This window comes from Manis javanica, chromosome 13 (genome assembly GCF_040802235.1).
Source record: "Manis javanica isolate MJ-LG chromosome 13, MJ_LKY, whole genome shotgun sequence".
NCBI classification, from domain to species: Eukaryota; Metazoa; Chordata; class Mammalia; order Pholidota; family Manidae; genus Manis; species Manis javanica.
The window spans coordinates 46179004-46195565 of record NC_133168.1 but is presented as its reverse complement, the minus strand read 5'-3'; the positions used below and the strand labels follow the sequence as shown (position 1 = coordinate 46195565).

Here is a 16562-nt window from a genome sequence, read left to right as displayed (position 1 = left end):
AAATAATTGCCAAAAACTTCCCCAAACTAGGGGAAGAAATGGCCTCTCAGACCACAGAGGTACACAGAACTCCCATGACAAGTGATCCAAGGAGGGCAACACCAAGACACATAATAATTAAAATGGCAAAGATCAAGGACAAGGACAAAGTATTAAAGGCAGCAAGAGAGAAAAAAAAGGTTACCTACAAAGGAAAACCCATCAGGCTGTCATCAGACTTCTCAACAGAAACCCTATAGGCCAGAAGAGAATGGCATGATATACTTAATGCAATGAAACAGAAGGGCCTCGAACTAAGACTACTGTATCCAGCAGGAATATCATTTAAATATGAAGGAGAGATTAAACAATTCCCAGACAAGCAAAAGTTGAGGGAATTTGCCTCCCACAAACCACCTCTACAGGGCATCCTACAGGGACTGCTCTAGATGGGAGCACTCCTAAAAAGAGCACAGAACAGAACACTCAACATATGAAGAAGGGAGGAGGAGGAATAAGAAGGGAGAGAAATAAAGAATCATCAGACTGCATTTATAATAGCTCAATAAGCGAGTTAGGTTAGACAGTAAGATAGTAAAGAAGCTAACCCGGAACCTTTGGTAACCACAAACTTAAAGCCTGCAATGGCAATAAGTTCATACCTCTCAATAATCACCCTAAATGTAAATGGACTGAATGCACCAATCAAAAGACACAGAGTAATAGAATGGATAAAAAAGCAAGATCCATCCATATGCTGCTTACAAGAGACTCACCTCAAACCCAAAGACATGCACAGACTTAAAGTCAAGGGATGGAATAAGATATTTCATGCAAACAACAGAGAGAAGAAAGCAGGTGTTGCAATTCTGGTATCAGACAAAACAGACTTCAAAATAAAGAACGTAACAAAAGACAAAGAAGGACATTACATAATGATAAAGGTCTCAGTCCAACAAGAGGATATAAACATCATAAATATATATGCACCCAATACAGGAGCACCAACATACCTGAAACAAATACTAACAGAACTAAAGGAGGAAATAGAATGCAATGCATTCACTCTACGAGACTTCAACACACCACTCACGCCAAAGGACAGATTCACCAGACAGAAAATAAGTAAGGACACAGAGGCACTGAACAACACACTAGAACAGATGGACCTAATAGACATCTTCAGAACTCTACATCCAAAAGCAACAGGATACACATTCTTCTCAAGTGCACATGGAACATTCTCCAGAATAGACCACATACTAGGCCACAAAAAGAGCATCAGTAAATTCAAAAACATTGAAATCCTACCAACCAACTTTTCAGACCACAAAGGCATAAAACTAGAAATAAACTGTACAAAGAAAGCAAAAAGGCTCACAAACACATGGAGGCTTAACAACACGCTCCTAAATAATCAATGGATCAATGACCAAATCAAAATGGAGATCCAGCAATATATGGAAACAAACGACAACAACAACACTAAGCCCCAACAACTGTGGGACCCAGCAAAAGCAGTCTTAAGAGGAAAGTATATAGCAATCCAGGCATATTTAAAAAAGGAAGAACAATCCCAAATAAATGGTCTAATGTCACAATTATCGAAATTGGAAAAAGAAGAACAAATGAGGCCTAAGGTCAGCAGAAGGAGGGACATAATAAAGATCAGAGAAGAAATAAATAAAATCGAGAAGAATAAAACAATAGCAAAAATCAATGAAACCAAGAGCTGGTTCTTCAAGAAAATAAACAAAATAGATAAGCCTCTAGCCAGACTTATTAAGAGGAAAAGAGAGTCAATACAAATCAACAGTATCAGAAACAAGAAAGGAAAAATCACGATGGACCCCACAGAAGTACAAAGAATTATTAGTGAGTACGATGAAAACCTATATGCTAACAAGCTTGGAAACCTAGGAGAAATGGACAACTTCCTAGAAAAATACACCCTTCCAAGACTGACCCAGAAAGAAACAGAACATCTAAACCAACCAATTACCAGCAACGAAATTGAAGTGGTTAATCAAAAAACTACCAAAGAACAAAACCCCCGGGCCAGATGGATTCACCTCAGAATTTTATCAGACATACAGGGAAGACATAATACCCATTCTCCTTAAAGTTTTCCAAAAAATAGAAGAGGAGGGAATACTCCCAAACTCATTCAATGAAGCTAACATCACCCTAATACCAAAACCAGGCAAAGACCCCACCAAAAAAGAAAACTACAGACCAATATCCCTGATGAACGTAGATGCAAAAATACTCAACAAAATATTAGCAAACCGAATTCAAAAATACATCAAAAGGATCGTACACCATGACCAAGTGGGATTCATCCCAGGGATGCAAGGATGGTACAACATTCGAAAGTCCATCAACATTGTCCACCATATCAACAAAAAGAAAGACAGAAATCACATGATCATCTCCATAGATGCTGAAAAAGCATTTGACAAAGTTCAACATCCATTCTTGATAAAACTCTCAGCAAAATGGAAATAGAGGTCAAGTACCTCAACATGATAAAGGCCATCTATGATAAACCCACAGCCAACATTATATTGAACAGTGAGAAGCTGAAAGCTTTTCCTCTGAGATTGGGAACTAGACAGGGATGCCCACTCTCCCCACTGTTATTTAACATAGTACTGGAGGTCCTAGCCACGGCAATTAGACAAAACAAAGAAATATAAGGAATCCAGATTGGTAAAGAAGAAGTTAAACTGTCACTATTTGCAGATGACATGATACTATACATAAAAAACCCTAAAGACTCCACTCCAAAACTACTAGAACTGATATCAGAATACAGCAAAGTTGCAGGATACAGAATCAACACACAGAAATCTGTGGCTTTCCTATACACTAACAATGAACCAATAAAAAGAGAAATCAGGAAAACAACTCCACTCACAATTGCATCAAAAAAAATAAAATACCTAGGAATAAACCTAATCAAAGAAGTGAAAGACTTATACTCTGAAAACTACAAGTCACTCTTAAGAGAAATTAAAGGGGACACTAACAGATGGAAACTCATCCCATGCTCCTGGCTAGGAAGAATTAATATCGTCAAAATGGCCATCCTGCCCAAAGCAATATACAGATTTGATGCAATCCCTATAAAACTACCAGCAACATTCTTCAAGGAACTGGAACAAATAATTCAAAAATTCATATGGAAATACCAAAGACCCTGAATAGCCAAAGCAATCCTGAAAAGGAAGAATAAAGTAGGGGGGATCTCACTCCCCAACTTCAACCTCTACTATAAAGCCATAGTAATCAAGACAATTTGGTACTGGTACAAGAACAGAGCCACAGACCAATTCAACAGACTAGAGAATCCAGACATTAACCCAGACATATATGGTCAATTAATATTTGATAAAGGAGCCATGGACATACAATGGCGAAATGACAGTCTCTTCAACAGATGGTGCTGGCAAAACTGGACAGCTACATGTAGGAGAATGAAACTGGACCATTGCCTAACCCCATATACAAAAGTAAACTCAAAATGGATCAAACACCTGAATGTAAGTCATGAAACCATTAAACTCTTGGAAAAAAACATAGGCAAAAACCTCTTAGACATAAACATGAGTGACCTCTTCTTGAACATATCTCCACGGGCAAGGAAAACAACAGCAAAAATGAACAAGTGGGACTATATTAAGCTGAAAAGCTTCTGTACAGCAAAAGACACCATCAATAGAACAAAAAGGAACCCTACAGTATGGGAGAATATATTTGAAAATGACAGATCCGATAAAGGCTTGACGTCCAGAATATAGAAAGAGCTCACATGCCTCAACAAACAAAAAACAAATAACCCAATTAAAAAATGGGCAGAGGAACTGAACAGACAGTTCTCTAAAAAAGAAATACAGATGGCCAAGAGACACATGAAAAGATGCTCCACATCGCTAATTATCAGAGAAATGCAAATTAAAACTACAATGAGGTATCACCTCACACCAGTAAGGATGGCTGCCATCCAAAAGACAAACAACAAAAAATGTTGGTGAGGCTGTGGAGAAAGGGGAACCCTCCTACACTGCTGGTGGGAATGTACATTAGTTCAACCATTGTGGAAAGCAGTATGGAGGTACATCAAAATGCTCAAAACAGACTTACCATTTGACCCAGGAACTCCACTCCTAGGAATTTACCCTAAGAACGCAGCAATCAAGTTTGAGAAAGACAGATGCACCCCTATGTTTATCGCAGCACTATTTACAATAGCCAAGAATTGGAAGCAACCTAAATGTCCATCGATAGATGAATGGATAAAGAAGATGTGGTACATATACACAATGGAATACTACTCAGCCATAAGAAAAGGGCAAATCCTACCATTTGCAGCAACATGGATGGAGCTGGAGGGTATTATGCTCAGCGGAATAAGCCAAGCGGAGAAAGAGAAATACCAAATGATTTCACTCATCTGTGGAGTATAAGAACAAAGGAAAAACTGAAGGAACAAAACAGCAGCAGAATCACAGAACTCAAGAATGGACTAACAGGTACCAAAGGGAAAAGGACTGGGGAGGATGAGTGGGTAGGGAGGGATAAGGGGGGGCAAGAAGAAGGGGGGTATTAAGATTAGCATGCATGGGGGGGTGGGAGAAAGGGGAGGGCTGTACAACACAGAGAAGACATGTAGTGACTCTACAACACTTTGCTATGCTGATGGACAGTGACTGTAAAGGGGTTTATAGGGGGGACCTGATATAGGGGAGAGCCAAGTAAACATAATATTCATCATGTTAGTGTAGATTAATGATAACAAAAAAAAAAAAAAAGCAGTTCCTGTGTGGTGACCTCCAATGAGTTCTACACAACGGTATACAGGGCATCTAAAAGTGTAGGCAAAGGGTTTGTTTCTGCTTATACAGAGGATCAAAGCCTACTTTGGCTACCCCGAAAATGAACTAAGATACGATATGAAAAAGAACTTCCAACATCACCACTCTCTGGAAGACTCATGCCAGAAGATGATCATCAAAAAACCCCAACAAAGATCCACGCGCTGCTACAGGAGGAGATGCACTCATCCCACCGGTTCCTGGACTTGCCATGGGAATGAAGAAGGAGATATCTAAGCTGGCCTGTGCATACAGTAAAACAAATTTGACTAGATCTACACTGTTGGAACTCAACCAAGAATTAGGAGAAGGGCAAATTGTAGCGCTCCAAAATCTTACAACTACAGACTATTTACTGTTAAAAGAACATATGGGATGTGAACAGTCCCCAGGAATGGGTTGTTTTAATTTGTCTGATTTCTCTCAGACTGTTCAAGTTCAGTTGGACAATATCCACCATATCATAGATAAGGTTTCACAAATGCCTAAGGTGCCTAACTGGTTTTCTTGGGTTCACTGGAGATGGCTGGTAATTATAAGTATGCTTTGGTTATGTAACTGTATTCCTATTATGTTAATGTGTAGGTGCAATTTAATTAGTAGTTTAAAACCTATACATGCTGAATTTACTATACAAGAAGATATGTCAAAGAAATAATTAATCTTCCCATGTTTTCTTCCACCTGCTCCTTATATAGCTTTTCTTCTTCCTTCCTAATTACAACCCATAAATAGAATTTGTGCCTCATATCGAATTTACCATGTATCACATTCTTCCAAGTGGTAAAGATACCTCAAGACAAATGCTGGGCATAGAAGCCACAGGGCATAAATATGCAAAGAAGTAAAAAAACTAACCTTTTCAAACAATAAGGCTTCTCTCTCACTTACCAACTTTACATTTCCCTGTATGGCCCTGGAAGATGACTGGTTAGCCAGAGACGGGTGAGATTCCTCAAGGGAGGAACAACCTAAGACAGGCACAGTCGCAGGGGGGCCAACAGGTGAGAAATTGGAGATCAACAGAGGTGAGTCTTAGAACCTCACCCCCCCTGTTTTGAGAGAAATCTGCTGCATCCATGGATGTATTACTGCCCTTGTCTAGCTTGGATTAACACATAGTCTACAGGCACACACCTGACCATCTACATTTGCTCTCTTATAACACTAAACTATGTTTTCTACCTTTATCTTGCATCTACCTACCACTTCAGCATTTCATTAAAAATAATAATAATGAGAGAAATGTGGTATCCACATATAAATTAAGTATAAAAATCAAACGAATATTCATATTTGAACTGACTGTTTATAGTTCATAATGCATGATCAAAACTGAAAGTTTCTGTGATGACTGCCCTTGTACTGTTCACCATGTAACTTATTCACTATGTAAGAATTTGTTCTCCATGTAAGAACTTGTTCGTTATGCTTCAGAAGATTGGAGACTGACGAAAATTAGGCTTGGGGTGGATTAATGATTACACATTGAGCATTGAGTCCTCTATACAGAATTTTATTGTTGTTTACAAACATTTGATCAAAAAAAAAAAGTACACACTTCCAATTGTAAAATAAAAAAATAAATAAATAACTGGGATGTAATGTATAGCATAAGGAATATAGTCAAAATATTGTAACAACTTGGTATAGTGATAGCTGGTACCTAGAATTATCATGTATATAAATGTTCAATCACTGTTTTGTACACCTGAAACTAATCTAATGCTGTGTGTCAACTACCCTTCAGTAAAAAATAATTATCTATAAAAAAAAAAGAATCCCAGAGTATTTTTATTTCATTTTATATTTCTCTATCTCTACCCTAGAGAATTTTCACATTTAATATGTACTTTTAAAGATCTGACTACAGAATCCTAGCAAGCTTGAGAAATTCTTTTTTATATTTAATTTTTTTCAAAGTGGCATGTTCTTCAATTATAACAAGTATATCATCTGGCATTTACATATCCAGGGGTTACATTTTTAAACATTTTTTACAGCAATTATATAAAAAATATATATATACATGTTTTTTCTTTATGTTTACGGCATTAAAAATTGCCTTTGAAATCCAAAAACAAACTCTGGTATACTATTTGTAAGTCCAGGGAAAGGAAATCCTGGGGCAAAATACCTCTAAAACCAAAATTAGTCAAAGGGAGAAATAAAGTTTAAAACCCATTTATTGCTTACAAACTGCAGTCTGGAGCCGTCTCTCTTTCCTGATCCAGCAGAAGCAAACCAGCCCTCCCCCTCACCTCTCAGATTCAGATAAGCCCTCCGTTGCCCAGGTAGTACCCACTGACATGGAGATGAACTACTCTCTACCCCTGAGGAACACCTATTGATATGCAGATGCACCAAAGCCAGGTGAGATATTCTGGAAATATTACAATTTTACCCACCCTAATCTAAGTTTAAGTTTCCAATCCATTTCATCAGTTTTTTTGGTTCACATAGTACACACAGTAATGTAAGGAGAAAAAGAAAAGTGAAAAAAGGAGTCTTTCTACCTATTAACATTTGAGTTTTATGCTTTCCCAAGAGAAAAATCTCTATTCCCTAAATAACTTTATTTAATATCTTATATAAAACTTAGACCCAAATTAAATACAATCAGTATCAGTAAGTATAGTTTCCCCTAGAAAAAATTCCCAGAAAGCACTGTTGCTCATTAGTTCTCCATTCCAGGATTTAAAACTCAATTTGAACAAGAGCTTCAAATCCATGCTAGCCATCTTGGTTTCAATGAGAATAATGGTGAAAGTCAACTGTACATATTGCACCATGAAACTCCTTTCAGTATCCATACTGTTCATCTTATCTTCAGGTAACTGAGAAGTTGACCTCCCATAAGACCACACAGTTAATGAGACTTCGTCTACTTTGGCCCCCAGTAGAGCCATGATTTATTTAAATGAAAAGCAGCAAAACTGTGCTATGTGTCCCTCATCCTACTTAAAGACTTCTGTAATATGCCCACAATATCACTTTATTAAAATACAGTTCAAATGGTGACCTTGCTGCTGTCCTTACTTACAGATCTTCAACCCAGAAGCTGCTAAAATGTCAGGGCAAAACAATACAAAAACCTTGACTATTTTTCCAACTACTGAATGTAAACTGCCTATAGGAAGAGGGGGAAAAACTGTTACTTTTAAAATTTTACAGTAAACATAGTGATGAGTAAACTGAATGTGCCAAAAGCTTGGTGGAAAGTACATAAATGAGAACTAAATTAAGGTGCCCACCTACAGAAACAGGGATTTAATGCTGTGCTTGAAGAATGAGAATCTTTTATTACCCCAAACTTTCAGAAAAAGTCTACAGCAACTATTGCTTTGTGTTAATATGTCAGGAAAATAAAATAAAAGGAATCTGTGTTACTTTCTTTGGTTAATGCAAGACAAAGTTTGAGGCTGAGACAGAAAATTCAGTAGAAACAAAATCATGAGCAGTGACTAAGGATAATATACTTTACATACTCCCCCAGCCCATAAGAACATCTTCTGATATACCGGGGAGAGTGATGGGTTAACTGTGATTCCTAGATAAAGGCTCAGATCAGTTTTGTGTTTGGGTACATATACAAATATTTACATGTGTATGTATATACACTTATTTGTATTTGAGTATATATATTCATATGTGTACATATCTATTAATCCCAGAATGTTAGATGACCTGGGAAACCCCAATTACTAACCCTAAAATAACAAATGTGATAATTATATTAATTTTAATCCATTTTTATTATAGCTTTTCTGTCTAATTATAACTTTAAATATTGATATCCATGGAATGTTTTAGAAAAGGATAAGCCCAAGGGACACGATGTTTTTGATTGTTTAAGGTTTTCCATTATTTCTTTAATGCTTCCAGCTGAGAAATAATTAGTATTGGGAATCAAATCTAGTACAACAAAACTGCCACAACTGTACTTCCTAGACTGGTTCATAAAATGACAACTTTATGTGTGTTATTATTTTCCCTCAGTTATGGCATTCCCCTTTTTGAAATCTGGAGTTAATACTTTCTGGTATAGACTACATTCTGATTAGAATTAATCTGAGATAACATAGCTGAATTTTACCTCAAAGCAGGTATAACACTGCTTTAGATTTATGGAACTAAAAAGTACCAGTCTAAAGGATAACAAGAGAAAAAATTTAAAGAACTCTCAAAAGTCTGCTGTCTTATACTTATGACTCAGCCATAAGAATGACCAAATGTCCAGTTCTCTTTGGGTCCTAAATCCCTATTGTGAAAGGTTTTAATAAATTTCTTATATAAATACATAATTTCCCCAATTCTAATTAGTAAAAAAACTACTGTAAAAAGAAAACCACAGGCCCAAAATGGAGTCATTCGTGTTACTGGCCCCTTGTCAGCAAACCAAGACTTAATACATAACCTAACTGCAATTTCAGCCCCCCAGGAATGTAACCTTTAACCAGTCGACATGAGAATTTCCTGACAAGCACTAGGAAATTTAGTGCCAGACCAATGCCATCCCCCGAAGGAGGGTAACCTACTTATAACAATGCATTCTTTGCTAATAATGCCCTTTATTCCATTCTCTCTTTGCCTTTAAAAACCTCTCTCTTCTGCACCTTAACAGCTCTTTTCTATTTGCCCAATTGATGAATCATTGAATAAAGCCAATTTGATCTTTAAATTTGCTCTGAAGAATTGTTTTTTAACACAACCAATCAACATGTGTCATCATCACCAAAAGATAAAATTCTCATCAAAAGCAAAGAAACTTGCCATTATAGTTAACCTATGCAATCTGCAATTGAATTAAACTTCCATTGAGCTTTCTAAAATTTTGAAACTGGCTCTTTGATATCACCCTTTCTCCATTGCTATTACTGACCCAGCCATTATTTAGACATTTTAAGAAAGACTCTCCTCCGATTCCAAAGAAATTCTGGCAAAAAGTATGAAATGATGTATGTGTAAGACAATTTTCTGTAGCATGATTTATGACAGCAAAAGAATGAAAATAACTCGTGTCCAAAGTCAAGTAAGAGACCAGTTGAATAATTATTGATAAATCCATACAATGGAGTAATATGTTAACTATAAAAAGGAATGAAGAAGATCTTTATATACTTATGAAATCATTTCTGGAATATACGCCTAAATTTAAAAAAATAAAGTAGGAGTAGGAGGGTGGTTAAGCAATCTTTTGTGTAAGAAGGGGGAAATACAAAATAAACATACACCTACCTATTTACTCACAATGGAAGGATAAACCAAAAACCTTTTTTTAAAGTTTCTTAATGGGGAATAGGAACAAGGTAGAGATGAAAAGAGAAAGGACGTTAGACTTTTCCAAATTTATGTTGTTTTACAATTTTGACTTAGAAATGTGAATATTTAAATACATTGTTGGACTTAAAAAGAAAAAATAAGTAGTCCCTAAAAATTTAAAACAAATAGAAACACATGAACCTAACTGTGTCATACTGGTAGCATAACCACACAAAGAAAAAATGATTTCAAGTGACTTTAAAATACAAAATTTTGAATATCCATCACTAATGACAACCCCTAAAAGAGAATTTTCCATTGTCTGCTTTCAGTTTAGATCACAGACAAGCTTCTAAAGTGTAGGACACATCATATTCTTCTCTGAACTCCATGTGAATAACATATAGTAAGCCTGTAAAAACTGTTGAATAAATAAATGACAGTTTGCTGAAATAGCAACACTCCCCTACCCCTTTAAAAAAAGTGGTATATCATTATGAATTTTCAGATACTTTTCTAGTAACAGAGATGGATTTTCCATGATTTTTCAGTCTGCTCTTGCAAAAGATGTTCTTAAAGTTAGAATTATGGCCATTGTTTGATTAGAAGAGTGTTTCTCAACCTTTTCTCATTATTACCCACCTAAGGAACTTCTTTAGACTTTTTTTTACCTATCTGCCCCCTCACATGATATTGTAATACCACAGCTATATTTAGTGTATCTGTTTATATCCTATACAGTAGACCTGAATATAATATATATAAAGAATTAACATTTTTTGCCCCTGTCCCTGACATAGGAAAGAAAATCAATTTTTAACCCCTTTTGAGAATGCTAAGGTTGGATTTAGATTAAATTACACAGCTAATCTATCTTTACTTCTTTATCACCATTGAATCTAATATCTAGGCTAAGCTTCCACTTAAATACAACAAATAAACTATGGTGAGCAGGGTAGATTGGTACTCAACCTTCATTCCAAATTCTCCTGTGCCTTCTGTACTACAGACACTAAAAAAGCAAAAAATCCCAGATGGAATTCAGATCTTGCTAATTAGTTGTACTTGCTTTGAAAAAAACTGACCTAACGCAAAACCATCTTTCTGACGTTTCTGCTAGCTCCAGCTGGCAAAGGTGGTCAGCTCTAAGATTACAGAGGCAGTTTTTTTCTTTCTTTTCCCCCAATTCCAATGGTCACTAGCTTCGTGGGAGTTAAGAGGGCATGAAACATCCATTTTTGTTAGCATGGACTACCAGTGTGGACCCTGCAGGTATAGTATGGCCCTGAAACAGTATGGTTTCTCAAAAGAGACTAGCAATACAGAGGTGATCTTCTGGTTATAGATGCTACAGGCATTTAGTGCCCAGAGGTCAGGAATGCAAACCAATTGGTAGAACAGCCCTGCACAATAAAGCAGAGTCCAACCCAAAATTACAATAGTACTTCCACTGGGAAGTAACTCTGCTTCCCAACCTCCAGATCACACCTACGGAGACATCTTCCTGATGTTCAAGTTCCAAGGACAGTCGCCTGACTCCTACCTCCCAGACTGGGGCACAGGAAAAACAGCTCCCCACTGAGCCAGTTCTGCAGTGCTGTTCTGGCTGTTACTCTTTGCTGTATTTCTAGAACCTACTCCTCCAGCCCTTGCCATGGCTTTTTTAGCAAATAATTCCTAATTTCTGCTTAAAACAGCTAGAATGCTTTTCCTTTCCTGCAAATAAGCACTGACTAATATCTAAAGCAATAAAGAGAATTAAAATTTTAACAAACATTTCAGTACTATGCCATCTGAGGTATAGGGCAATTTTGATGAAAGAAGGGGGAGAACATTCAACCTAAACTAGTATTTCCTCAGCATGGTTTCAAGTAAGGTGAAAGTAAACATCTAGCCCAGCATTTCTCAACCATTTTTTTTTTTGCCCTTCTAAGGACATTTTTAAGACTTTTCCTAATTCCACCCTCGTATTTTAATACCACAGACACTCTATCTCTTTACCTCAATATTCTTTATCTGTTTACATATTCTGCATATATCTTTTTGCCTTATACATGAGTAAGATACTGCCTCCCAAGAACCAATTTTCACCCCTTTGGGAATGGTATTTTCCCCATTGAGAATACACACTCTAGTCTTTGCTTACTTTTAATTCTGCAGTATGTAATATGGAAACACTGTATAGAGGCATAAGAGTCACAGGGTTCATCTCTAGCTTTTGCTGAAAAGGTTTCCCAGGCTAACCCCACATAGTGCTGGCAACTCCAAATTCCAAATCAAATTTTCTTCTCAGCATTTAACTACAAGTATACCTTACTTTATAAACCCAAGTGTTTCTAAATGTTTATAATGAATATATATATGAATAAATATATATTATATATTTAATGTAAAACACAAATATTAGATGATTATTCTCTTTTTAAAAAGATTGACCTTTAACCTTTAACTAGTATATCAAATCATCTTGGATTTAATTTGAAAGAGATATGCAACTTTCTGGGGTACTACTGGAACACAAACATGTATTCTTGTTTATGTTCTGTATTATATGAACTATTGTATATATTCATCCTGTGCTCCCTATTTAGGGTACAAATTAGTTAAAAGATTGACCATGTCTAATTTCCTGTATAAAAATGTCCCCAGTCTCTTCATATAGTTTACTCTGAGAATGTTCGTAACAAAGAAAAAAATTTAAACACATCAAAGTCTTCATTGTTTTAAAAAGCTTTCTGTTAACCTCCAGCTTCTTCTGGAGTTACCACTGCCTTGCTGTCCTCCCCAAGACTTCCATCTTCCTTGAAAAGTTGTCCATGTTTACTGTCTTCAACTGTGCACCCCCAGATTCTTCTCATTTGACCGCCATCTACCTTCTGCCTCAACAAAGCCATTGCTCTCCTTGAAGTCAGTGACTGTCAGTTTGGGGACAAAACCAACCCTGATCTAACCCGGCCTTTCCACAAGCACGTAGGGGGATCACCTAACTCAGACTTGACTAAGGAAAGCTGACGCTGCTGCTGAAACTGCTGATAAATTCTTTCTTCAGAAAATACTGGCTTTTCTTAGCTTTCCTAGTTTTCTATTTCTCTGTTTCTTCTCTATCCCCTTTCCAGGTCCTCTTTCTCTGCCCCTCCCTTATGAAGTTAGTGTTCTTCAGTGCTCTGTGTAAGCCCCCTTCAACTTCTTACTCCATATGTATTTCCTGGGCGATCTCTTTAATTCCTCTTCTCAATTTCCATCTATGAACTGGAAGTTCCCACAACCTGGGCTGGAGATCCCAAGCTCTCCCGAATGCCAGACTATCTAACCATTGTATGCCTCACACTCACCTCCAACTCCTCAACTCCAAACTGAACTCATCACTTTGCTACTTCCTACCACTCTCCTGGCCATCTGTTCTCCTATATTCCCAATCTTAATGAAACGGTACCACCACTACCAATTTACCCTAACCAGAAATTTGTAAATCATCCTTGACTTCCCCACTTCTCTTCCTCATTCTCTTACACTGATTTAGTAAATCAGGGTTTTTCAATTTAGGCACTGTTGACATTTTGTGGTCAGATAATCCTTTGTTGCAGAGCTGTCCTGTGCATTGTGTAATGGTAGCAAAGCTGGACTCCACTCATTAGGTGTCAGTAACCCACCTCACTCCCCTGCCAAGCTGTCATAATCAAAAGTGTCTCAAGATATTGCCAAATATCCCCTCGGGGAGCAAGTACCCTCGGGTGGGAACCCCTAGGCTATCAACAAGTTCTGCCTGTTTTAACTCCTAAATATCCTTAAATTGATCCACTTTTCTTCATTCCCACTACCACATTTTTATTTCAGGCCTTCATCAGGCAGCTTTACTTCATCAGTAGCCTCCTAACAGGTCTCCGTGCCTCCACACTGGTCCTCTCCAAATTATTCTCCACAATAGTACCAGGATGATCTTTCAAAGACCAAACCTCTTGATGCCACTACTCAAGCCCCTCCTCCCATCCCAGCATTAAACACTGTGAAAGTTTCTTTCACTCTTCAGTTAAAGACAAAACTCCTTTACATATATGACAACACCATAAATAATGTGGCCCCTTGTTTACCTCTCAAGCCTCACCGTTCATCCCTCATCCTTTCAAACTCTATGCTCCAGTTAGACTGAATTTCTGCCAGCTCTATAGCATGAACCAAACTTCTCAAGGTGCTCTACACCTACGACGTTATTCTCCCACCTGGTCAACTCCTACTTCTGTCTTCATGTTTCACTTGTTCCCGAAAGCCTTCCTTAGCCCTTCAAATCTAGGTTAGGTGCCCCTCCCACAGCTTTGCAAAATACTGCAGGTGGTAAAACCACTTCACCACAGCACAGGGCGTTGCGATGAGCTGCCTCATCTGTCGGCGATACGGACAGGAACTATTCTTTATCCTGTTCACCACTGAATCTCCAACACAGGTGTTTAGCATTTAATTAACTTTTAACAAATGAATACTGATTACTCCAAAAAACAATCTTTGGAGCTTTTGGATTCTCTCGAAAAACTGTTTGTTTTTTTTAAGACAACTGTAGCTGGTAGAGGCAAGCATGTACTGGGTATCTCTTTTAAAATCCCGGGACAAAATTTTAGTGCTATGAAAATGTGCACACATTCCAATTTGACAACACTCCTAGGAACTGAACGCTTCAGTGAAAATCAGAGGCTACTAGATAGTAGCTCAGCCTCTGACTCACTATCCCCCGTTTACTTCCAGTCGCTCTACCAAACGAGCTTTTCATGATACCACTACCTATCTTCTACTAGTTTTCTCCACAGTATCAGTATTACAGTGTGCAGAATTTAAAAGCACTGTCTAGAAATTCGAAGTATTTGGCTTTATCACCACGCTTTCTCCCCTCGGAACATCAGAGATGCCGCTGCAGACACTCCCACTTGGGGAGCAGCAAGGCCGTCATCACGGCGAGGGCACCCAGCCTGCTTCGGCCTCACCCACCAGGGGTCTCCCCACCCCAGGCCACACGAGCGAGGCCTCCGTCCCTCCCGGGAGCTCTGAAAGGTTGGCGTCACACGGTGGCAAGGCGTCCCTGTGGGGCTGCGCAGGGATCGCGTCGCCGACCAGCCCTCCCGGTCGCGCGTCCTTACCCACCTCACAGTAGAGGAGTTCCGCGCCCGGTTCCTGCCGCCCCGCGATCCGGCAGAACACGCACTTGCTATTGCAGTCCTCCGGCTTCGGCGATCGTGCGATCACCTCGGCGGCCTCCGCTGACGACACCGCAGGTTCCACAGTTGCTGCCGCCTGACAGGCAGAGCCTGATGCCGCGGTACCGCACTCCTGCTCCTCCGCCATGGCACGTGCACCCGGTGACCGCGAGTCTCCGCTTCGCCAGGACGACTGGGCCGGAGCAGAGTCCGCCTTCTGCACCTCTTCGGTTTTACCTCGAGGAGTCGCCCCTCGCCTACTGCTGGGGGGGCCGAGTTGGGCGCACGCGCTGATTCAGGCTGACGCCAGAGGGAGCGACTCCGTATTGGGCCTCAATGCCGGGGCCAACCTCGAAGCCGGCAGCCACCAGGGGACGCGCGAGTACGCGCGATGGTGCTACCGGGAGGAGCCGGCGGCGGCGGCGGCGGGAGTCGCTCCGCCGGCGGCGTCTCGCTGGTAATGACGCAAGACGTCCGCCGAGACGCCCTAGGGCGCCCCACGTAGAAGTGACATCACCGGCGCTCTCTAACGTCGGGCTAAGTGGCACTTGGGTATTTTGGAGGGCCTTTCCGCAAGCTTGTAATAAATCCGACCCCGAGTGTATTACACCGTTCGTTAAAGAAAAAGCTTTTAAAAACCCGCTCTTCTAAAGAGAATGAACAAAATATTTTCTTTTCAATAGACATCGTGTTTGATGGTTTGTGTATTAATTTTCAGTCACAATAATCTTAGCTGCAAACTGAACTTCACATCTCTGTTTACTTTTTGTTAACAGTACCAGCTAGCTCAAAATAGTGGCTGTTATCTGACATCCCTCATAAACAGGTAAATGCAGAGTCCTATAGTTTATGGTCTGAAATATTCCAGAAACTCACTGCCAGTGCCTCATTATGCCTCACCTCCACTTCTGCAATAACCTAATAGGTTTCCATAGTTAAGGAACTGATTACCCTGTCACTGGAACAAAAACCGTTCAGTAACTGTTGTGCCCAAAATAAAATACCAATTCCTTAGACTGGTATTAAAGGTGGACAATGATTCAACCTCAGCTTTTCATTTTATGTTGAACACCTAAAATATGTCAGGTATTTCTCTAATTGTCAAAATAAGCAAAGTTGGTTTTATAATCCCCACTATAGAGATGAAGAAATAAACTCGAGAGACTTGGCCCATACCACACAACTAATTAGTAATAGTGATTGAGTTTGGATAAAGATCTAACTCCAGAACCCACCAGTCTGTCTGAACACAGAACTCCTTTTT

The 16562-nt window shown here is 39.0% G+C and overlaps 1 protein-coding gene across 2 annotated transcripts in view; it reads right to left on the bottom strand.

Moving 5' to 3' along the window:
* Positions 1 to 15759, bottom strand: part of HINT3 (histidine triad nucleotide binding protein 3) — a 30020-nt gene extending 14261 nt beyond the window's left edge. The window contains exon 1 of one of the 2 annotated variants that reach the window (XR_005054641.2): positions 15246 to 15759. Coding sequence is in view for 1 of the 2 variants with exons in the window: in XM_036993812.2 (XP_036849707.1) it covers positions 15246 to 15446 (201 nt within the window). In the remaining variant the exon portion in view is untranslated. The remainder of the gene's footprint in view (positions 1 to 15245) is intronic. The other variant, XM_036993812.2, reaches the window with a different exon arrangement.
* Positions 15760 to 16562: the final 803 nt, after the last annotated feature.